This window comes from Lagenorhynchus albirostris, chromosome 21 (assembly GCF_949774975.1).
Source record: "Lagenorhynchus albirostris chromosome 21, mLagAlb1.1, whole genome shotgun sequence".
Classification (NCBI taxonomy): Eukaryota; Metazoa; Chordata; class Mammalia; order Artiodactyla; family Delphinidae; genus Lagenorhynchus; species Lagenorhynchus albirostris.
The window spans coordinates 22264544-22289338 of record NC_083115.1 but is presented as its reverse complement, the minus strand read 5'-3'; the positions used below and the strand labels follow the sequence as shown (position 1 = coordinate 22289338).

At 41.0% G+C, this 24795-nt stretch overlaps 1 protein-coding gene across 7 annotated transcripts in view; it reads right to left on the bottom strand.

The window, feature by feature from the left end:
• Positions 1-2862: 2862 nt before the first annotated feature.
• CASP3 (caspase 3) overlaps positions 2863-24795 on the bottom strand; it is a 36930-nt gene continuing 14997 nt past the window's right edge. Inside the window, exons 2-7 of one of the 7 annotated variants that reach the window (XM_060136696.1) lie at positions 24498-24565; positions 22608-22732; positions 19039-19167; positions 18448-18623; positions 17991-18111; positions 2863-5107 (exon numbers count right to left, since the gene is read on the bottom strand). In XM_060136696.1, the coding sequence (XP_059992679.1) occupies positions 4872-5107; positions 17991-18111; positions 18448-18623; positions 19039-19167; positions 22608-22732; positions 24498-24550 (840 nt within the window). In that variant the 5' untranslated portion in view covers positions 24551-24565 and the 3' untranslated portion in view covers positions 2863-4871. The other 6 variants (XM_060136698.1, XM_060136700.1, XM_060136699.1 and 3 more) reach the window with 6 other exon arrangements.

Here is a 24795-nt window from a genome sequence, read left to right as displayed (position 1 = left end):
CCATGGGTCACGGGCCCAGCCGCTCCGCGGCATGTGGCATCTTCCTGGACCGGGGCACGAACCCGTGTTCTCTGCATCGGCAGGCGGACTCTCAACCACTGCGCCACCAGGGAAGCCCCAGGGCCAGTTTTAACACAGATCATAGCAAGTTTATTTTTCAAAATGCAATTTTGATATTTTACTATTCCTGTTGGGTAGTGGAGGCATTGTTGATATATAGGGCTTTACAAAATGTTTACACCATCCCATAAAAAGCCCACTCGCTCTTAATGGACAAGGTGTTTCAAATGTTGGAATACAGTCTTTTAAAACTTGCTGAATAAGTATTTGAATGTGAGCTGCTTCTACCCATCCTGAAAAGATACTAGAGCATATATCTATAAGGATAACATTTTATTTACTGGAGCATATATCTATAAGGATAACATTTTATTTACTGGAGCATATATCTATAAGGATAACATTTTATTTGAATAGATCGTCTGAATAATTACAAATATCCTTCCAGGAGAAGGATGAGCTACCTTCTTTGTCTTTAAGGTTTTTCTCTTACTGTAAGCTTGAAAAATAGGGCAGTTCTGACAGTCCTGGTGAGCTCCACTGGCAAAACTGTAGAGCATGTTACTCACATCTAATTATTCACAGAACCCCTTCTTTGTTCCTGTGTGCCAAGCTGTGAGTTAAATTAGTGGGAGATGGAAGTAATTTTTTGGCAGTACCAAGTGGCCATCGAGGGAGTGCCAAAGATAATTTGGGTACAAAGTCACCCTAACAGATTCCTAAGTATTTTCCCCCACTGAATTTAGTGTTGTCAGAGAAGACTGGTCATTTTTTTAAATCCAGGGTCCAATCTGGGGACAAGGAATAGCAATGACTTGTGTTAGCGACCTAGCAATTTAATCGTCACAGAGGTGGTCATAGAAGGGCCATTTGGACATCTCACCTCCTGCGCAAGTGAGACACCCTTATGGTTTTATAACCATCATTACCTCAAAGCATAGCCAGTGCCATTGAAAATGTTAACACTTTTTTTTTTTTAAGAGGAAACAGTACTCACTTGAGGAAGAAGAGGTTCTGCTGCCTGGGTGCCCTTGGTGTTCAGCTGGGTGTGGAGCGAGGTTGTTTCCTGTCGTGTTGGCTTGAATGGGCTGGTTATTGTCTAAAAGTTTTCTGTCTTCCTAGGCTGCCCCTTTCTTTGGAAGCGTTTTTTTTTTTTTTTTGGTTTGCACCCACTGCCCTTTCTGTGTTGCCAGCTTCTCTGTTATTCAATCCAGGATGCATGAGACAATAAGAAAACTCAGGGAACTCACTGCCACATCACTCCCTGGGTTCTGAGGTCACTTCCCCATCTCCCTCCTCCTCTCCCCTTTCAGAGTTTTCTATATTTGCCTTATAACATCCAGGCTTTCTAGCAGAAGGAATAAGAAGAGTGAATTGACTCCATCTTGGTCTCTCCAGTATCTTTATATCAGTTAAATAGGAATTCCATTGGAATTGAGACACACAGCATGAATTTCAGAGGTCTCTAGGGATGCACAGAGTGCGCTTCATCAGAGTTTTCTCCAGTAGAAACCCTGCACCTGGGTCATTTTTTAAAAATCAACTTTTGGGAATTCTCTGGTGGTCCAGTGGTTAGGACTCCTCGCTTTCACTGCTGAAGGAGCAGGTTTGATCCCTGGTCGGGGAACTAAGATCCCACGAGCCGCATGGCGCAGCCAAAAAAAAAAAATCAACTTTTGGTTGGTTTAATATTTAATATTTAATAATGAATATTTTATATACAATTGAATGCACTTAAGACTGCACTTTGATGTGTTTTGACAAATATATACATCCATGTAGGCATCACCACCATCAAGATATCGAATATTCTCGTTGCCTCCTAAAATCTTCCTTCTGCCCCTTTGCAGTTTCTAGAGTCCTAATCTCTTCCCCAGGCAAGTACTAATATGATTTTTCTCACTGAGAGCTTGGTTTTTTGCCTGTTCTCATCCCTTATTTAAGTGGAATCTTATAGTATGTACTCTTGTCTGGCTTCTTTCACTCAGCAAGATGCCTCTGAGATTCAACCATGTTGTGTATATTGGTAGTTTGTTACTTTTTACTGGTGATGACTATTCCATGGTACAACTATACCTCAGTTTGTGTATCCATTCACCTCTTGACGGACATTTGTGTTGTTTCCATTTGGGGCCCTTATGAATAAAGGTGCTATGAACATTCACGTACAAGTCTTTTGGTGGACATGCATCTCTCTTTCTCTTGAATAAACAGCTAGAAGTGGAACGAGCGGCTCATATAATAAGTGGATATTTAACTTTTAAGAAAGTGCCAAGCTGATTTCACAAGTGGCTGTCCAAGTTAGCATTACCAGCGGCTGGGTATGAGAATCTCATTACTTCACATCACATCCTTGCTCTGGCCGGGGTCCCTGCCTCCAACACCGATGAGGATCCCTCCAGGCCAGTGTGGTTTCGGTGCAACGCTCAGCCGATGGCACTTCTTGGTAAAGCTAGTCCGTGCCCACTCCCCACGGCCCCCCATCTTAGCTCTTTAAATTCCCTGCACTGGAGTGCTGGGTTAGGACAGACTCTGGGATCTTCTCTTGCACAGACCCAGAACCACTCTTCCCATTTGACTTTTGACCCTGACAGGTCTTCCTCAGATCTAACCCCACATTTTTTTCAGCACAGGGGAATGCTTTCTTTTTTTTTTTTAAACATCTTTATTGGAGTAGAATTGCTTTACAGTGGTGTGTTAGTTTCTGCTTTATAACAAAGTGAATCAGCTATACGTATACATATGTCCCCATTATCTCCTCCCTCTTGCGTCTCCCTCCCACCCTCCCTATCCCACCCAGGGAATCCTTCTTTAAGGGAAAACTAATACTGCCAGTTGTTGTTAAGAAGCTCAGCCTGAAAGAGATGTAAAAATCTTTTGGAGGGGTACTAGAGACTGGTAAACCAATCAGGTTTCAGTGATCTGGATAGGAGGTAATGAACAAGATAACTTTGTAGCTGTTTGAATCCCAATAGACCTGGAGCCTATTAATATTAATACAAAATTTTTTTCATTGAAAATGAGGGAAAAAAGACTTTATGCAAAAGAAATATTCCTCAATTAATTCCAATAATTCAGTTTCAATTAATTTGAAAATAACTTTTACCATCTCTTTCTCTTTATAGTGGTAGTCATCAGGACATTAAATTTTATTTGGAAAATCCCTCAACCCACCCCACACTGGCTAGTATTTTTTCCATTTTCTGGTGGTCACCTTCTCATTAGACCACCTACTAGGAATCCTACTCAATGATACGTCCCTCCTTAAACAGCAGGGACATTTTGGTCATGACATCACTGCAAGAGGCCCAGAGAAGGGGGCCAGGTGAATTTAGTCCTGTATGGGCCTTAGTTTCCCCTTAGTTTTAAAAAGTAGATCTCAGGCCACGTGACCTGAATTCTTGTGAATGTACATTACAGCCTCAAGAAGTCTGCAGAACAGGATGGAAGGTGTCTGAGATGGTAAGAGATGCTTCCTCCGGGGCAAAACATTTCCTAAAAGGACAATTTTCTTTCAGGGTGTGGTATCTGGAATTTTTTTGCTGTAATTCTGTAGAATACGTTAATCTAGCAAGAAGAAAAATCACCTGGTGAACTTCCAGCTGAATCAAAGCTGATTCATAAAGTGTCTACCAAGTGTTACTCACCTCCGTGCTCAGCCCTCAGCCCTCACTTGGAGGTGGGCATGACCAGGCAGGCACAGTGGGTGGAATTCTCACATGCCCCCCCAATTCCTGCCCGCTGGTGTCCATGCCCTGTATGATTCTCACCCCTTGAGTGCAGGCGAGACCTGGGAATATGGTGGGATTTCACTCCTGTCATAGGTTAGGTTATGTGGCAGAAGTGAAGGGATTTTGCAGATGTAACTGTCTCCAACTGGTTGCCTGTGAATAATCAAAAGGGAGATGATCCTGGCTGAGCCTGACCTGAGCAAGTGAACACCTCAAAAGGGGGCCTGGGCCTTCTCTGGAGGGAGGAGATATTTGAAGTGAGAAATCCTCCTGCTGGCCTAAAAGCAAACAGCATGTCATGAACCGCCTGTAAAGGGGCCCTCGAGGCGAGGACCCGAGGGTGGCTCGTAGTTGCTGAGGGTGATGTCCGGCTGACAGTCAGCCAGAAAACAGCCATAAGGAACTGAGTTCTGCCAATAACTTTAATGAGCCTGGAAATGGTTTCTTCCTGAGTCAAACCTCCAGATGAGAACACAGCCCATGGGCACCTTGATTTCAGTTTGGTTGGCCCCTGACCTGAGGACCTAGCTCCACTGTGCCTGGACTCCAGACCACAAAACCTGTGCGAGAATAAACGTGTTGTTTTAAGATGCTGAGTTTGTGGTAAATGGTTTTGCATCAGTAGAAAATGAAAGCAGTAGGGACCAATCCATATTCACATTCTTGCAGCTTTCTGCAGAAGGTGCTTGCAGCTTGAATTCACAGCACTAGCACAGCCGCCTCGCATGTACATACGTGCAGTGAATCCAACCTATTATGAGCTCTAGGAATCTGAGGGAAGCCATGGACGATCCCTTAGGAAATACATGGGCCTTGATGTAGGACAGAACTGATTGCTTGTGAAGTCCTAAGCCATGTGCTATATATGCATCCTCTCTAATCTTCCCAACCACACTGCAAGGATGATGTTATAGTTATAATTATTTTATGAATAAGAAAACTGAGGTTCACGGAGGTGAACGAAAATGCCCAAGGTCATATAGTAAACGAGCAGAGACATCAGGCTTTGTGACTGGACCTTGCTGATCCCAAAGCCAGGGAGCTTTCAATTTCACAATGGCTCCTTCCTGTTTCTGACCTCTACTTTGTTTTTGAGTTCCTAAAAGCCACATCATCATTCGGCTTCCCAGTTGCCCAACTCTGTGGCATGCTCACGCAGTCACTCCTTGCTTGGAGCGATGCCTGGAGCCCAGACTCTCCTTGTTGGTCTTCTTGCTCATGTATGTTTGCTGCTACCCACACACAACACCATGGACAGGTGCTCCTGACTTCATTCCGCCAGCTATAGGAGCTGCTGCTGCTTTGCTTTCTGGATCCTAAGGTGACAGATGGGTGAAAGAAGAATGGAGTTGGATAGAAAATCGAAAAGGAAAGCAAAAAAGAAAATTATGGTGTGTTAAATGGATTGCCAAGAGACTTTGAAATGTTTTAGTTAAGAAAACCAGTGTATACATCACAGGATAGGGGTCTGCCCATTTCAACCAAATTCGACTCCAACTCTGTAGTGTGTCAGCTCTATCCTGAGGCTCGTTTACCTCCTTTAAGGTGGCTTCTTTAAGTGATGCACTAAAGTATAGTTGTGGGTCATCTTGAGGGCAGGTTCTGGAAAAGTGAGTCTCTGCCATTTGTTCACATTGTTCATAATGATCTGAGATCTTGCATTCTTCTGCTCTCTCCTCCAGCTACTCCCCCCACCCCCACCAAGAAAAGATCCTTGCTGATCGTCTATCACTTTGACCAACTCTCCATATACATGCTGATGCAGTATCTCACAAGGACAAAGCTCTGAGGATCAGGTGTAAGGTGTTTTCCCAATCTGTTTTACAGACACACGCTCCCTTCTAGATTCCAGGTGCATGCTTTGGCTTGTGTTTTCATCCGGCGTCCTTTAAAGAAGTGAGTAATCAGGGGATTGTAGAAAGAGCAACGACTTGGGAAGCAGAAATGCCTGGATTCATGTTCAGGCACTACCAACCACAGGCTGTGTGACCTTAGGCCAGTTGTTTAACCTCTGAGCTTTCAATTACAAAATTTCAACTTCAGTTAGCAAATTGAGATGATAATGCTACTTCCTAAGATTATTGTGAGAATTAAGGGAGATACTGTTTGTGAAGAGCTTGGCATAGAGAAATTGCATAAGGGTAGCTACTATCATAAGCACATGTGGCAAAATCTGCATCCTCCCTTCCTTTCACCCTGTCACAACTTCCTGTTCCCGCACTGTCGATTTGGCTGTGAGACGCAAGGCCTTCATGGCCCCAAGGAGACGTGTCGCATTAAGTTCTTGTGTTTTGATGTTTACCAGCTGAAGGCCAGGTGTGACAGACAGAGAAGGCTGATCTGCCTCTTCCCTCTCCGTCCTCCCCGCCACCAGGTGAAAATCCTCCGAGCTGGGGAAGGGAGGAGACCTGGTGAGGAGAGAGCCGGGGTGAGTCCATGCTGAGGGCCTCACAGAAGGAGCCCTGCTGTGCAGCCCCTTAGATTTGGGGTTCTGCAACTTAGAACAGACTGGCACCCCATTTCCTGCTTGGATCCCTGAAGGGGAAGCTCCTGCCGCGCCCGCCCCATCATGGTAGCTGTAGAATAAGGCATAAGCGGTAGAAAGGGCTTAAGTAGGTGGGCTGGGGGCAGCCTCCCAGACACCCTGCTTGTCCCACCAGGGCTCAGGAAACAGCTCAATAACCTTCCTCTGTGCTCTGAGATGCAGCTGACTTTGATGGGTGAAGGGCAGCAGAAGAATATGCCGCCCTGAAAATACCTCTTTGGCATAGGATTCGTTTGAGAAACTACAGACACAGGAGAAGCTCTGAAAACAAAGGAGAAGTTACACTTTTGCAAGAGAAATGTGCATTTACAAAGGAAATTTCCACTTGTAGGGTTCTCTCCCTCTCCATACCAGGAAGGGAAGGAAAACCCTTAATCACAAGGGACCTATCAACGGAGGAGGTACAGACTGAAATCTGTGTGACAAACCTTACCCTTGTTTACCTTGCCCTTCCTGGCAACCGTCCCCATAACTGAGCTCCCCTCTCTTTTCTTTCTTTTGTCTTTAGTGAAGAGGTTATTCAAGCCAGTGGTTTAGGTCATGTTGGGGAGTTACTCGGTTTTGCTGGGTGTCTCCCATGTACACACAGGTTCATAAACTTCTGTTCGTTTATTGTCTTGTGAATCTGTCTTTTATTACAGGGACCTCAGCCAAGAACTCAGAAGGGTAGAGGGAAAATTATTTTTCCTCCCCAACAAGGGCCTCGTGACTGGGGATGAGAGGACGCAGAGTGGCCGCAGAGTACACCGTGAGAGCAGAAACCCCACGGGAATGCAGGTGTCCTGATGGATGCCAGAGGGGGGGGAGGGGAGGAGGACAGTCAAACAGAATGACGTTCATCTCAGCAGGACCCACGGGGCACCTGTGACACTGGAAGACCAGATACCTCCAACCTCCTCCTCCCTGCGTGTCATGATGCTTCACAAACTCCCAGGCAGGGAGTGAGCCCCAAGTTGGATGGTTTAACTCTGAGTGGATTGGGTTTGCCCTAAACCGATGAGTTCTCCACTACCAAGCAGAACTGAGGTTCAAGTAACTTGACATATTAACAGAGTGATAAAGACAGTTCGCGCGTATCCAGTGACCCCACCCATGTCACAGATCTAAGCCTAAATCAGCCTGCTTTTACCAGAAACTCCTGCCAAGGAAGCCTGACATACACCACTCACAATCCTCCAACTCAGCTTTAGCTAGTTTACTTTACCCTAGAAAACAGGACCTGCTAGTTTTATAAGGAAATCCCCACCCTCCTACCCAGTCGTGCTGTTTCCACGTGGCCTCTTCTCTCTGTAAACCTCCTTCTTGCCCAAAATCCCTCCGGAAGTGGGTTCCACTGCTTGTGAGACGCTGTGCTCCCCAAATCCTTGAATAAGGGACTTCAAACTCATTACTAACTCGTTTTCGTTTTGTCATTAAATGAGAAAGTTGTGAGGGGAAACAGAATATGCCACCCCAAAGTAGCCACTTGGACATGTGGATGTTTTGGCCTGAAGGCAATGAAGACCCAGCAGTCTCTGGAAAAGCTTTTTGCCTCTCCCTTAACTGCCTAAAGGAATTTAGATAAAGGAATTTAGATAAAGGGCTTGTTGCCCTTTATCTAAGGGCAAAAGAGCTATTACTAGAGAGAACTTTTATATCAGAAAGACTTATCTGCAAGACAAGGCAAACATTTGTTTACCAGCCGTTTTTTTCTTCTCCTCTTCCTGTGATTTGTCTTCCTGCCCTTTGAAGCCCAGACCCCTACCCCCTTCTTCTTGGCTCAAGAAGGATGGTATGTAAGCCTCACTTAGAATAGAAGGGGCACAAAGTTGAGAGCTCTAAGTACAGATAAGTCAAGAAAGTAGTTTCCCTAGTTCTACTGGCATTTCCAACAACAGCAAACTGATGGATACGTAAAATAACCTGCCATGGTTCTCTAGAGCTTTAATCTGTCAAGACAACTTTTCCATCGTTATCTTTTTAAAAATTCTCATGTCACTACTACTGGAAGGAAGATATTATTGCCCCCATTTTAGAGAAAGAGAAACTGGAGTTCCGACTGGGGAAGAGGCAGCTAGCGAGCGGATTCCAGAGCTGGTACTACCCAAACTACACGAAACCAACCCAGTGGAGGAAGTGGGCACGTGGGAGGTGAAGCAGGGCAGGGGGGAATTCTGAGCTGAAATGAACTGTGACTGTATTTAGTGAAAAACATTTCTTAGTCATAGTTTACCTGTAAGCTTCACATGCTGAAACAAATGGGTTGCTCAAGACCTTCAAAGACAGTGCAGGTGTCAACTAGGAATTTCCCAGAATTTACTTGATGTGATTCAAAATTATGCTCCCATCCAACTAAGCAAGTTGATATCAGTGCAGTGGTTTGAAGGGACTTTTACATCAGGGCTTGAACACAGAGTAGATGCCCTTAAGGCTCATAGATAAACTTTCCCAATAAGCTTCCATCGTGACTTGATGGCTTTCAAGAAGAAAACTGGAAAGAGAATCCCTAACACTTCTAGTGGTTAACTTTAAGGATGTGAATGTATTATAGTGGCTCTGAGTCTAGCCTATCTTTTTTATGTTTTCCTTGGGTAAACCAAACCACTGTTTTGGTTCAACTATTTCAACCTATTAATTCTGCTCTATGCTTGAGGGCATGTGAGGAGATGAGAGAACCTAGGGGGGTAAATCAGGTTCTAATTTTGTCCCATTTTGTACTTACATGAGAAATTCAAATGAAATATAAAGGATATTTGATTGCTTTGAATATCAGAGAGATATACCCAAAAAGTTCATATTAAATTTCTCACAGTAAAGGTTTTTTGAAAAAAATTTGTTTAGAAGGTACCAAGGGTACCTTCAACAGGGATTAACTGAAACGAAAATAGGCAAATGGAATCTGTCCTTAATGGACAGACTTTTAATATTTAGATCATTTAATTTTGTATCAGCCTGGGTTGGGTCAAGGGTGTGATGATAAATCAGACCAGAGCTGATACACACAAGACAAATCTGATTTGTTCGCAGTGCAAGGTCCTAAGCTCACAGCTGGGGACAGAGAGCCACGAGGAGGGCGAGCAGGAGATGGGGAGAGCAGGGTGAGGCGTGGGTGCAGGACAAGATTTTGGTACCCAGACTGCCCCCATCACTTACCCCCGCAGGAGTTCAACCCGTTCTCACAGATTTACAAATAATTGAAACTCTCAACAGACACCACTTGCACATTTTATTGCTCAGTCTCTTACGTCTGAATTTGCATCAGCAACAGTAGCTCTGGAAGCAAACGTTCAAAACAGAGACCCAGCAGCATTGGCTGGAAACAGGCAACTACGATTTCTACCTGGTGCTTTTGTCTATTTTATGTTCCAGTTACAAATTGGAAACAAAAATATATATATTTTAAAGTTTTGAGCAGAATTATCGGTTATGTTTTCTAAGCTTTAAAAATGAGCAGGGACCTTGGAAAATGTGAGATTATGTCCCTACTTATTTTGGGAGTGAGGAGGAAATGAAGGAGGTGGGAGTTAAAATGCCCTTTCTTTTATGAATGGTGATAACAGGTGGTAGTTTTAAACAGTGTTAATTGGCAGAAACAGAAGGTGGATTTTTAAAGGTTCCCTAAAAGCAAAGGTTTATAAACAAAACTACATTTTATCACATTATCTTATACTATACTCCTGCACATGGAAGCTCATTTCAGCAAATCAGTGCCCATAGGGAGGAGGACACATCCAGCATTCTCACCCCTTAGTTCCATGACCTCAGTTCCAAAATGGTCTTTCATATACTACTTCACTCTTCAACTTAATCAGTCACATCTTTTTCATGATTGAATTTGCCCCACCTCCCATCCATTCTCTGACTACAATCTGCAATCCTTTTAGTCTTATTGTTCCACTGCTTGTACGATGAGGGTTCTTCAAATTCATCAGGACCATCAGGCCACAGACCACTCTTCTTATTCCCTAAAATTAGCCCCCTTCTGTGTTCAGTGCCCCGTCTCTCCAGCTTAGCTTCCATGGTCCATCAGTTGAGTAGTAACTCATTTTGCAGTCTCCTGAAGTCCGTGGCTCCTCTTTTTTTTTATAAATGTGGGAAAATACCCAAAGTTGGATGAAGCCAACACATACGAAGCAGCTGAATTATCCTAGATAAAACCCCACAACAGGGCAGGCTGGTACCACTGTGATTCACCATCGCTGGTTTCAACTGGGTCCTAAACGCTGCCCAGCGATCTCACTAAACTTCTCCCGTCAACTCACTCTCCAGCTCTTGACAATGGTTTCAAAGCTTCCTTATTCTTCTAACCCTTTGAACAGTTAACTTTGAGCACAGTCATTGTCTTCTACTTCTTAAAAAATAGTGTTATAACCTCCTGCTACAAAACTTACAAGCCTAGCTTTATTCACATCCAGCTTCTCATATTTCCTCCCGTTAAAAACAAACCAAAAAAAAAAAACCCCACCTCCTCTCTGCATCCCCACAATTAGCTCAGATTTAACCCTCTCTCATTGCTTAGGAACCCTACACTGTCAGTTACTTTTCCCTCCAGTATTTTCAGTCTTTTTCCTGACTGGATTCTCGCCATCAGCATTTAAACATGCTCAAATCTCTCACACAACACAACATTTCAACTCATTTCTCCCTCTAGCTACTTCTTCCCGCCAACCCCGCCCTTCCTTCGAAGGCAATTTCTCAAGTTTTCTGTACTTTTAATTTCCGTTTCCTCACTTGGCACTCATATAGCAGTCCTCTCTAAGCTGGCTTCTGCCTCAATATTTGCACAGAATCCCCTTTGTCAAGATCACCTATAACCTCCTGTCACAAATCCAATGCATATTTCAAATGTTCATTTTCTCTGAATTTTCAGTAGTTTGCCCCAGCAGGCCACATCCTTGGGAAGCAGTTTCTTCCCTTGGCTTTCTCACCCTATACTCTCCTGTTTCCCCACCTTCAGCCCTGGCCATCCTTTTCGGTCTCCTTTCCTGGGTCCCTAGATGTTGGAGCCTCTTCCCGCTGCACTAGTACTCTGGCCCTAGGTGGGATCTGTAGGTATAGCATCCTCAAGGCCCCACTCTGCAGCATCTCCCTGTTAGCCTCACCTGCTTTCCTTCTGCTGACTCCCCTCCACCCACAGTAGCCTCCTCAATGCTCCTTAAACCTGCCAGGCAGAAATGAGTCTTTGGAAATATTTCAGTAAAATCAGTGAGTTAGCTTTCAATACATTGGCCAAACATGCTTCCCTCTTGGGAAACTGTATATGAGGCTGTTAGGTCCCTGAGCTGACATTTAAGTCACCTAAAACCAAAGCATAAGGTGTAGATCAGACATTGGCCTCTTAGCTCAAACATGCTACTTAATAGCTTTTGCACCAACTTTAAATCTGGAAAAACATTTTCTTGAAAGGGAGATGCTTGCTTTTTCTGAACATCCCTAAGCATTTCAGTTCCTCAGTTCTTTCAGTTATCAGCGTAGCAGACGGTAGAGATTCTGTGCACAAAAATTCTTTGATGGATATTTCCTGGTCTGCCTCATCATGTGATAATTTATTACAATCATATTGCAAAGGATAAGGATGGAACAACTAGAGAGTGAATTAAGAAATGAATAGTCTAGTTTGCTCCTTGAGCTATAAAAAGCTGATGCTGAGTATTACTTTAGGCTCAAGTTCTAATATCAAGCGTGTTACGATTTCTCAGCTAATACCTACAGAGGTTGAAGCAAAGAAGAAAATAAACAAGCTAAACAAAATCCTGCAACATGGCTATGGACAGCCATGGCATCCCTCCCAGCCCTACCCCCGTATGGAACCATGTTCTCATTCCTGAAAGTTTTGTGCCATCCCCATCCCCCCTTGATTTGATTCCATTTTTGAAGCCAGGTAATAATACATTGACACGGTTCCAAAAAGTCAAAACGATATAGAAAAGTCAACACAAAAGAAATTTCACTTCCATCCCTGTTCCCATCCACCATTTACATTTGTATTAGTGCCCTTTATCCTCCTGGTGTTGCTTTACGCATATTCTTATGCTCTCCCCGCCCCCTAGACCTTTTTTACACAAATTACAGCATACTGTCTATGGCGTTCTGTGTTTCGTCCTTTCCCACCTGATCATACATGCTGGAGACCTTTATCAGTTCAAGAGGGTCCTCCTCGTTCTGTTTTACAGCAAGTCGTGTTCCACTGTGTGGATGCATCAGTGTATCTAACCTATCGTTTTTACAGCTGGGTTGCTGTATTAAAACAATGCTGAGGTGAATCATTGCGTATATACTTTTGTACATGTACGGGTGTATGGGCAGTTTGAGCTCCAAGACCTGAGATTGCTACTTCAAGAGTAACTAATTGGATAGGTATTGCCGGATTCTCCTCCACACGCGGTTGTGCGGTCCCACCAACGGGGGATATATTTCCCCACAGCTCAGCCAACAGAATGTTGTCAAATGAGGTCTTTTGTCCGTCTGCTAGATGACAGATGATACCTTAGTTTAATCTGAATTTCTCTTGTGATGATTAAGATTTTCATCTGAGGTGTAAGGGACATTTGGTGTTTTTCTATGACCTGTCTGTTCAGGGCCCTTAGTCCATTTTTCTATTGGGTTCTTGGCCTTGGTATTTTTCTTTTTAATATTGAAGACTTCTTTATTTAGCAGAGATTAGAATGGGCTCTACTATCAACGTACTACAGAACTATAGCTTTAAAAGAGTCTTAAGGGAGTTATTCATGTCACCCTCTACTCCTTGGAAACAGGAATCCCCTAGTCCCAATTAGAGAATTTTATTAGTTTTCTGACTTAAAAGTAATGTACATTCACTATAGAAATACTGGAAGAAATGTAAACCACTCATGTTTGCACTTTCTCATATTTCTTTTCTAGGTACATAAAACACAAAGGGGACTTCTTCCCCTGTCACAGCTCCTCTCCCAGAGCTGACCATCTGGGGACATCACAGGTTTTTTTCCAACCCTCCCCCGCCCCCAGTTCTTCCCCCCACCCTCTATTCACCCTACTAAAAATTTATGGGTTGAAGTGATTCATTTCAGCAATATCCTTTATACTCTGCTACTCCCCATTCCTCCAAGCAAGGAAACAAACAAAAATATGGTCATATTTAGGGGCTGTGATCTCTGCAAACTTCGTATCCTTCCTGGCATCATGGTAACTTTAGAAATGGTCTTCTGAGAGGGACCTGGGAGAAAAGGAAGGCTGCTTATCCTATTCGGTAATTTGCCACCATCTCAAAGTATTTGATTAAAGGGTCCTGATGCATCTTCTCTGGCCCTTCCAAATCAAGCACTTGGTTAAAAATATTTTAATTTCAGTGAGTAGCACCTCAGAAACAACAACAAACACTTGAATGTGATGGTAATTTTAAGTTAAAATTTATATTTGGAAATAAAAATTCATAATAACAAATTTTTAATAAAATTGTCACATAGGGGTTTCCCTGGTGGCGCAGTGGTTGAGAGTCCGCCTGCCGATGCAGGGGACGCAGGTTCGTGCCCCGGTCCGGGAGGATCCCACATGCCGCGGAGCGGCTGGGCCCGTGAGCCATGGCTGCTGAGCCTGCGTGTCCGGAGCCTGTGCCCCGCAACGGGAGAGGCCACAACACTGAGAGGCCCGCGTACCGCCAAAAAAAAAAAAAAAAAAAAAATTGTCACACAGGAACACACTTTAAGATACTTCATTGACTTCGAAAAAATTACAGATATAGCCAAAACAAATAGCTTTCATTTATAAACGTGAGTTCCTTTCTTTCAGCAAAAGAAGGCTCACAGGAAATGTCAGACGGAAAAGCAGCGGGATACAGCGATGCAGGGACGGCTCAACATCTCCTGAGCTAGGAGGCTCCTAGCCTGCTGTCCCCGGCTCGGGCCGTGCTGCTTCTCCTCTCTGGCCTTCAGTTTCCCTGGGCACCAAAGGAGGGAAGACTGAATGACTGCTAACGTCCTGCATGCCATGGTCCTTTCATTTCAGAGAACCGTATATGATCACAACAGTATCATTCTCCTTCGATTATAAATGTCAACAAAATACAACTTAACATGCTCAAAAATTTTACTACAAAGAGTGCTATGATTTTTCCCATCCTTGGCAAAGGATGGTTGAGGGCCCATATTATTGGGCCACACTCACCGCTTATATTGGAAAATGAGGAAATGCTAATGAAATTGCTTTTATGGGCTGACATTCATGGATGGCAGAAAGGGACATTCCAGAAGGAGTCCAGGATTTGCTCTTCGGGAGTACTTCAGCTCCCAAAGCTTGGTGGCCAAGTGCACAAGTGGCCACACCCAAGTCTGTGTGCCGTCTGTCATTGTCACTGAGCACTTGTTATCGTTGAAGGGGAATGAGAGACCTCAGGATTTTCCCCCAACAACACTCCGAGCGTCTTGTAAATCATATTCATATTCATACACTTAAGCATTAATTTACATACTTAATTTCTGACAGGCTGACAACTGCAGCCCTTCTCCCCCTCGGTGTAAAGTGAGAAGTGAATTGTTATTCAGTGTATCCAGTACAGTGGTGCTAGCTGTATTTTATATAATGTGCTATCTGCAGAAAGGCAGATAAGAATTTAACATCCAATTAAAAGCTGTCATTGAAAAAATTGAAAAAAAAAGTGCTACAACTTTTATTATGACTCTCACCATCTTTTGAAAATTTCCATTTCAGAAGTTTGATTTGGTTCACTTTCTTGGAGCTTCTTGCCTTGGGAGCATCCTCCATGTACACCTCCATGTACATGAAGAAACTAGCCAGCATTCCTTTTCCTGAAGCCGTAGTCTATGGCTCTGCCTTCATGACATAGGCTGCGCTGTGTCCCTGTTCAGGCTGAAGCCATCTTCTAATTAAAAGTGCCCAGCTGATTGATTTACTGTTTCTTCCTCACTGTGTATTCTGTAAGTTGTATTTTAGTATGTTCCTATAGAATTTCTTCAATTCATGCTGCTATCAGTGTGATCAAAGTTTGAGGTTTTGCATAAGAGCCCTTCAGATACTCTGTGGGAATGCAAGGCCCAGCAGCTGGTGGGAAGAGTTGCATTTCAGCACCTTATAGTCCTAACTCTGTCTCCCTCTATTAATGTTGCATTTAACCTGAGAGAGTCAACTTAGTTTTCCTGCATATTCTCAAGTAAAACATTTAGTTCCTTTTTCAATACTAAACATGATTTTTTCTTTTTTTTTTTAAACAACAAGGACATGCTCGGGACAGACATCACAACACCATATGCTCAGATGGGTGATGTAAAAATACTATTGTCTTGTCTCCAAATACTAATTCTAAGATCAAGGTCTTCAAGCATTTGACCATGCACATGGACCACCAAGTTCGAGGATACATTATTCCACATCATCATGTCTATAGTTTGACAAAAACCAGAACATGTTCTCTGAAACAAGAGCATTGTCAATATCACTGAAACACATTACAGCAATGTTTAAATTCTTCCATAATTCCTTGAAAATTTGTAGCATAGCATAATCACTAAAACTTGCTAATTATGAGAGCTGTTAATTTACAATCATTTCCTCTCATAATGACTGTACCATTATCCATTTTTATTTATTCTTAATTAAATTCAATTTCAACTACCTGATTGTGTTTGAGGTAGCTTCATAGTAGTTTTATTGCTATGAAAGTGACACATTTCCATGTATCACCTGGGGGATTAGATTAGATTTAAATGAGAGAGGAAAATATAGTTTATCAGTCACACCGTTTCCTCACTTGGCATACAGATTAAAAAAAAAATCATCCATTTCTCCAGTGATTAAAAATACAGTTCTTTTGTGAGCATAGACACAATACAAGGAATCTGTTTCTTTGCATGAAAAGTAGAATCATTGGAAAAGGACTCGAATTCTATTGCTACCTTTCGGTTAACCCGAGTGAGAATATGCATAAGCTCAAGCTTGTGAGCATACTGTTTCAGCATTGCACAAAGTGACTGGATGAACCAGGATCCGTCCTTTGAATTTCGCCAGGAATAGTAACCTACAAGGCAAAATGTAACCAAAATATCATGGATATCCAATGTTAGCTGATTTAATAAATTACGACATAATCATGAAGGTAAAAACAAGCATAAACATCCATAGGTATTATTAGCCATATAAATAAATAAATAAATAAATGACACCTTTGATTCCAGGGGAAAACAAAACAAAAACCAAATGGGTGCTTTATGTATGTATACCTCTGCTTCGACAAGGAAAAGAGTTGTGGACTAACTTCACCACTGAGTTACTGAGAATTTTAGTTCCTGGGCTTCCCTTCCAATAGGGAAGAAAAGGGTAACGTGCAGAAGATGCAAAAGCAAAGAAATGAAAAGTATCATTATAAGTAGCATCGTGTTGCAATCAGATTATTGGCTTATCCAAGAAATAACCTGCTTACATATGCACACATATTTGAGTGTCCTAAATTTGTCTACAGGGCATCTGAATAGAGTATAATAAACACATTATAGTATATTCAAAAGTCCAAAAAGGGGAAATAGTGTATTTATTGTTCTTTTCCCAGATTAACTATTGGATCCATTCCTTTTTTTCAGCTGTGCCGCACGGCTTGTGAGACCTTAGTTCCCCGACCAGGGATCGAACCCAGGCCCGTGGCAGTGAAAGCACTGAGTCCTAACCACTGGACTGCTGGGGAATTCCCTGGATCCATTGCTTTTAATTTGAAAGTACTTTATCTGGAAAGATGCCTGGAGGTTAAAAGAAGTCACATTGACTGTATTTAAAAATGTAATACTGTTTAAAAATACATTTGCCCTATATTTCCAAACTTTGTGACACCCTTAGTTGTATAAGTAAACAGTTGTATGATCAATAAATATTTATTTATATGATGACACGTATAATACAACCACAAAAAAGTGGAGGTTGATAACCTATTCATAAATCATTTTTAACTCTATTTTCCCTCATTCCATTTCTACCTGCGCATATGCTATTCAGGCTTATCCTTTCAATTTCCTATCTTCCAAAGAATTCCTGGAAAACACAGTTCTCTCCTATTCCAGGAAGTGGGCAAAGCTCTGACTTGTCCTATGTTTTAATACAGTTTCCATGTGGTATCAAGTTCATGAATGACACTATGTAAGTATGCTTTCCTATAGATGCATATTTTCTAGCCCAACTTTGCTAAAGACAACTTTTTGAGACTTGTCTGTGGTTAAGGTACCCTAAACTACAGACAAATTGGCTTTTTAAAAAAAAATTTATTTACTTATTTTGGCTGAGTTGGGTCTTCGTTGCTACGTGCAGGCTTTCTCTAGTTGCAGTGAGCGGGGGCCACTCTTTGCCGCGGTGCGCAGGCTTCTCACTGCGGTGGCCTCTCCTGCCGCGGAGCACGGGTTCTAGGCATGCGGGCTTCAATAGTTGTGGCACATGGGCTCAATAGTTATGGCTCACGGGCTCTAGAGCGCAGGCTCAGCAGTTGTCGCGCACGAACCTAGCTGCTCCGCGGCATGTGGGATCTTCCCGGACCAGGGCTCGAACCCATGTCCCCTGCATTGGCAGGCGGACTCCCAACCACTGCGCCACCAGGGGAGCCCCAGGTTGGCTTTTTATGGATATCAAAATCATGACAGCCTTTGGAACACACTCTTCATTGTTTAAAATCTACATATAACATTCAGTATTAGTAACTTTCTTACCAGGTGCTGTAGAATATGCATACAAGAAGTCTGCCTCAACTGGTATTTTCTGACAGGCCATGTCATCCTCAACACCACTGTCTGTCTCAATACCACAGTCCAGTTCTGTGCCTCGGCAAGCCTAGAGGTTTGAAAATAAACATTTATTTAAAAAGTTTAAAAAAAGAAAAGGAAACTAAACATTTATTTTAAAAAATATGTGTGTACATGTACAACTGTTATTTCTAAGAAATGCGAAGGCTCTGTAAAAATTGATGTTAATTATGCAGAATCCTTTTGCTAGAAGTCTAAAATTAAAATTTATTCTCTATCTTCTAAGTGGTAGTTTAAATAAACAAAAAACTAACAATAGTTCAGTAGCTTCAGGGAAAAAAATAAATTTTTTTGATAATCCACAATTGAGTAAATTAATCCCTAATGAATCCTCAATAACCAGGTTGCTCAGTTATATATTTACCTGAATAACGAAAAGTTTAGGTTTGCCAGTTAGGCTTATACAACAATCCCCTCTGAAGAAACTTGCTAATTTTTTCAGATCGACAGGTCCATTTGTTCCAAAAATTTTTCCTTCCTCGCCATGGCTTAGAAGCACGCAAATAAAACTGCTCCTTTTGCTGTGATCTTCTTTAGAAACTGGGAAAACGTTCACAAACAAGAAAAACCACCAGAAAACCAATGCAATTTTATTCAACCATTTCATATGCACTGTATGGGAATAAGATGAAGAAACCTGAGAACAGAACTAAGAGATCATGTAAACCCAACTTAGGGCAGAGCAACACACCTCAAACCACTCTAGTGAGTTGGTATGAATAACTTGTTTTACTTACATAAAATATATAGAGTAAAAAAAAAAAATAAAAAAAAAAAATATATATATATATATAGAGAGAGAGAGAGAGAGAGAGAGAGAAAGAGAGAGAGAGAGAGTAGGATTGTGTACAGTTTAGTTCCACAGTTCTCATGCTTTACTTTTATATGTGTATAATTACAGCTAGATTGTAACATAAATTGGACAACAAAGATCATTCTTTTCATTATTTCTTACCACTGTACATTAATTCCAAAATTTCTTCACATGTAAGATCATTTTTATTCCTAACTTCATATTTCAAGTTCGTGAAGGTTTCCCAGAGGTTTGCTGCATCTACGTCTGTACCAGACCGACATGCCATCCCTTGAACAGAAAAAGTTACTTTTAGTTGCATTAAAAAAAAAGAATTTCACTTAACCTGGTGGCGCAGTGGTTAAGAACCCGCCTGCCAATGCAGGGGATACGGGTTTGAGCCCTGGTCTGGGAAGATCCCACATGTCACGGAGCAACTAAGTCTGTGCACCACAACTACTGAGCCTGCGCTCTAGAGCGCGCGAGCCGCAACTGCTGAGCCCACATGCTGCAACTACTGAAGCCCGCGTGCCTAGAGCCTGTGCTCCTCAACATGAGAAGCCACAACAATGAGAAGCCCGCGCACCACAACTAGAGTAAGCTCGTGTGCAGCAACGAAGACCCAGCGCAGCCAAAAGTAAAAAATATATAAAAATAAATTTAAAAAAGACCTGCTTTGAAATGAACTATTCAGTGATTCACACAATCTACAGTAAACTCTTCCTTGCAAATGCTAAGAAAATTCAATATTCTGATCATGGTGACACAAAGTCTCTTTCATTTCTTAGCATATAAGACACTTCATAACATAAACTGTTATAGTGTTACAGTCACAAAGACGTATTTCACAGCTGCTTAGATAGTGAAAAACAAACTTAAATGCCTAACAAGAGAGGTTTGGTTAAATAAATTAAAAGTCATTTATATAATGGGAGACTATACTGCCACTGAAATTTTGTAGACAAAATTTTGCCATGGGAAAATGGTCATTTAAAAAAAAAAGCATAGGATCCTACTTTAAAGAAAAAATAAGTATATATATATATATATATATATATATATATATACACACACACATACATATTGTACATACACAAACACACATATACCACCACACACACATATGTATCAATACACACCTCACAAACCCAGAGGAACTATTTCTTTGATTTCAAGTTCCCAACAATTCTAAGATACATTAGTACTTTCATAACACCTTTTCAGGAAAAAACCCACAAACCACTAGCCACTTTAGCACTGTTCATCAGCCATTCTGCTCTGCGTGGTCTCCATTAAGCCTTCTAACCACCATGAGACCGTTATCATGACTGGCTTCATTTGCACAGATGTGGGAGCACAGAGGAGTCCAGGAACTTGAACAGAGTACTGAAGCTGGTGAGCGGACTGTACCCAGGAGTCCTGGGCTTTCCTCCTGCCTTTACAGGGCCTTCCACATACACATACGGATTGACTGAACAGTGAATTCAGATTTTAAAATCCTAAAGTGCTGCAGGGGGAGGGCACACATTGAGTAAACTTAACACATATGCATAGAAAAAAGACTAGATGTTTCTAGCTCCAAATTATTGTTGATTATCTGAGTAGTGTGATTAGGAGTGATTTCAATTTTTCTTTTGCTAATCTGTAATTTCTGAAATGTATATTATGGCCATATGTTATTTTTATAAAATTAAAGTAAGCTCATCAAGGTTTTGACATTGGAAAGGCTGAGGACACCATGCAGCTGTGTGACAAGGTGACTGAATTCTGGTCCTGGTTTGTGAGCCACTTAGTAGTTGAACAAAAAATACCAGGCTGTCAGAGGTGGCTGTGAGAACCTGATCTTCAAATTTCAAAGCAGAAAAGGGGCTCACTCTAAGGCTAAAGCCAGACTACAGGCCTAAGTATTTTTGGGGGGAGAGTAGAACAATTTTCCCCCTCCCCCTTTAAAGATAAGTAAGTACTCGGGATGTACTAGAAATACAACATACAATGTGATAAACATAATTAACACTGTTGTATGTTATATATGAAAGTTGTTAAGAGAGGAAATCCTAAGAGTTCTCATCGCAAGGAGAAAAGCTTTTTTCTAGTTCTTTAATGTTGTATCTATTGGAGTTGATGGACGTTCACTAAACTTATTGTGATAATCATTTCATGATCTATGGAAATCGAATCATTATGCTGTACACCTTAAACTTATAAGTGCTGTGTGTAAATTATATCTCAATAAAACTGGATGGAAAAAAAACCTCCAATAAGTTCAACAATGTAAAATTCTATGGGACAAGGGCATTATAACTAGCAACATGAGGCAGAATACCTAACGGTTGAAGGTTGTATCTCAACTTGGAGCCGAAAGCAATACAAATGGTGCCATTCACTCATTTTCAACTACTTTTTCCTCACTCCTTATAATGAATCTAACATCAAATCCAGCTTATCTTTCCAGTGTAATCTGGCTTCTTTCCCTTTTCACCAGCACTCTGGTAGACAGCCTCCTAAACTGAATCAGCAGATTCTAGTTTCCTTAACTAAAATTAATTCTAATACAATTAATATGCAAATTCAAAGAATTATCACAGCACCAATTTAAAAATGAAAAATGAAGAAACAGCCAAAGTGTTCATTCATATGGTAAATTATGCAAGTCAAGTGAACATTATATTTAGGGAATGGGATATTATATAATCATTAAAATAACAGATATGAAAATTATACAGCAACACAAAAAATGCTTATGTTACATTAAATGGAACAAGCAAAATACAATATTGCTTACTATTATGGATAAAATTAAACTTTGAAAGAAACTGTCAAGGAAAAAATATCAAGTAATACAGATGTTAAATAGCTTTTTAGGATCGTGAGGGATTTTATTTTTTACATTCTCTTAAAAAAAACCTCTGAAAGTATTATTAGATTCAAGCCATACATAGTATAGAGACTGAGAACGGGATCTGGTGATCAGGCTATGGTGAACCTAACAGCAGCTTCTACAGAGCGGTTGAGGTAGAAACAGAGAAAACAGAATCAAAGGGATGGAAAGAAGTGAAAATGGCAAGTTTAAAGTACGTGTTTTTAAGATTTAGGGAAGAAGACAAAAATCAGATCAAAGCTTAAGAGGCAGCAGGGTAAAAGAAAGGTCTCTTTAAGGTTGGGGAGTCTGTCTTATTTTCAGGGGAAGAAGAGAAAGTCAACAGAATGAATGAAGGCACAGATGAAGTGGCAGAGAAAGTGGATTCAGAGCACCAACGCTGAGTCCCAGTTCTGCTACTAAATCATCTGTGGGACTCTCTGCAAGGATTTTTAACCTTTCGGCATCTAACGGTGTTAGTTTTCAGGGGTGCTCTAAGAATTAAACAAGACAATTTCTGTGAGGTGCCTTGCACAGTTCCTGCAATGGAAAAATACTTCTACTTACTATTTGTTGAGATCCTTCCATTAACATGAAAGAGGGAGCAGGAAGATAAAGAAGCAAGGGTTACACAGAAGTCAGGGCAGAAGAGATAAACATACAGATAGAAGAGGGAGAGATTTTGATGATGGGTAGAAGATTAAGAGTTCATGTTGAATTGTAGGACCCATGGGGTCCTGCTCTATCTCTACTTCATGGCTATTCTGTGTCATTAGTTTACTAAATAATAACATCAATTCTGTTTTTTATACTATACCAAATATAAATGGTACAAATACTTGTAAAGGATTAAAAACTATCTTAGGATACATACCAGTACTTTCATGAAAGTTCTTATTATTAATTATTATACATAAACCCATTTCAGGATAATCCATTTTGTAACTATAGTCCAAGGATATTCCAGAGTCCATTGATTTGCTTCCATGTAAGATCTTTCTGTTTGGAAATCAAACAACAGTTTACAAAGAGAGAAATGACCAAGGCTGCTGTTCACATTGACACAACTTCTCTAACACATAGGAACAGTTAACATTTGTTGAATATAATATGTCAAATTGTGTGCAACAGGCTTTCCCTCACTAAAGTTTCACAAAAACCCATTTCACAGATGAGGAAGTGACCACTATGAGGATGATGGTTATGCAGATACAGTGTCAGACCCAAGGCTGAAAGCATCTGTTGAACTTCAGAGTTCAGACTTTTAATCTCTATATTTTGCTTTCCTCTAAATTTTATTAAAATTTCATCAAATTCATTTTATACTTAAATTTTTTTAAACTTTCTAAAATATTTTATCCTTCAAGGTAAGAGTGAAATCATAAAAATTACCCTGAAATGATAGGGAAACCAACAAAAGGCAACTATGACCCAAAACACAATACTTATCACAATTCCTAAATTGTTCCTTAAACCCTGTGCACTGAACAAACTAATAATTTATTGCTACATAGAATCACTGTTGTAAATAATTGAAAATACTTGTCTAAAGGTCACTTATCCAAAAACCTCTGTTATCTAGACCAGGGTCAAAAAACTTTTTCTCAAAGCACCAAATATTAAGTATTTTAGGCTGGCTGGCTGCCTGTACAGACTCTGTTGCAGCCCACTCCATCCAGCTGGTGGAAGTCGCCCAAGACAATATGTAAACGAATGGGTGTGGCTATGCTTCAATAAAACTTGACCAAAACAGTCTGCAAACCTGATCCTTGACCTGGACCAGGAATCAGGAAACAACAGCAAAAAACTGATACCTAACGTCCATGTACCCACACACTCAACCTGGGAGTATTTCACATTATATGCAATTCTAAAAATAGTGTTGGAAAAGGATAGTAAATTACTACCTTTTAAAATAGTAAATTATGTTCTATATGATAGGAAAAGGTAGGAAAATGTGTAAATCAGTTTAAAAGGGTTTAAAAAAAGGCAAGAAACCTCTAAAATGAGACTGCCTTTCAAAAGGTTAATTTCTAGGCAAATTCCTTTGCTAAACAAATATTGCAAAAATCTTTATTGGTAACCTGTTAATAGCTCTGCTGTAACAGTATTGTTTAGTACTAAAATTAGTTTATAATTCCCTGGGTGGTCCAGAATAATAATACTGGACCCCAGAAATAAACTTTTAGCATTAAATATACCATAAGAGATCCCAAATGGATAATAACAGACATGAATTAAGAGTGTTTGAGTTCTATCTTTTCCCTTTCTCCACCTGCTGGTTATTGGAAGCATTAATGAGCAGAATATTCCAAAAAGGAAGACTGAGACAAAGGGTAAAAGATAATCTATAACCAGGCAATTCTTCCCCAGACTGAGAACTGGCATTTTATTTTAGCCTTAAAACTCACAAATAGACAGGAGGCCAAAAAATCTCCCCCAAACACAAACCTCTCATCCTGCACAGAGATTCGGAGGGTGCCTCTGCCTCTCCTGGGTCATCCTTCTGCTACTAAGGCAGGGTTTCTGACTACACGTCAGGCACCCTCCCACCTCCCCGCAGTTCCGTGAAAGTTTTATTTTAAGGAGGAGATTCAGAGAGGATAATTTAACATGTGTATAGCCATGCAGCTGTCACAGGAGGTAGGAAGTCATCTGGGCCTCTCTGGCTTGAAAGCCCATATTCTTTCTGCTTCCTCAAAGTTTGCTGTACTACATACACCCATCTTTCTCTGCTTGTATGAGATTCCATTTAAATACTCACGTCTCTGAAGTTTTAATGGATTTTGAATCCACTGAATTTTCATTGTTCTCCATGGATACTTTTATTAACTAGAATATAAAGAAAACAGATGTTAATCAAAATCAGTCATTATAAGATCACTGCATTAATTATTCCAATGATTATTTCTCTAAATAAACACACTATACGAATATTTTCATATTAGCAGTACCATCACTCTCCCAGCTTCACCTCTACTGTTCAAGGCTTCTGTGAGTCAAACCTGAGAACAATCCTTTGTAAAGGTATGCATAAGGTCGCCCATTTCTCTCTTTCGTTT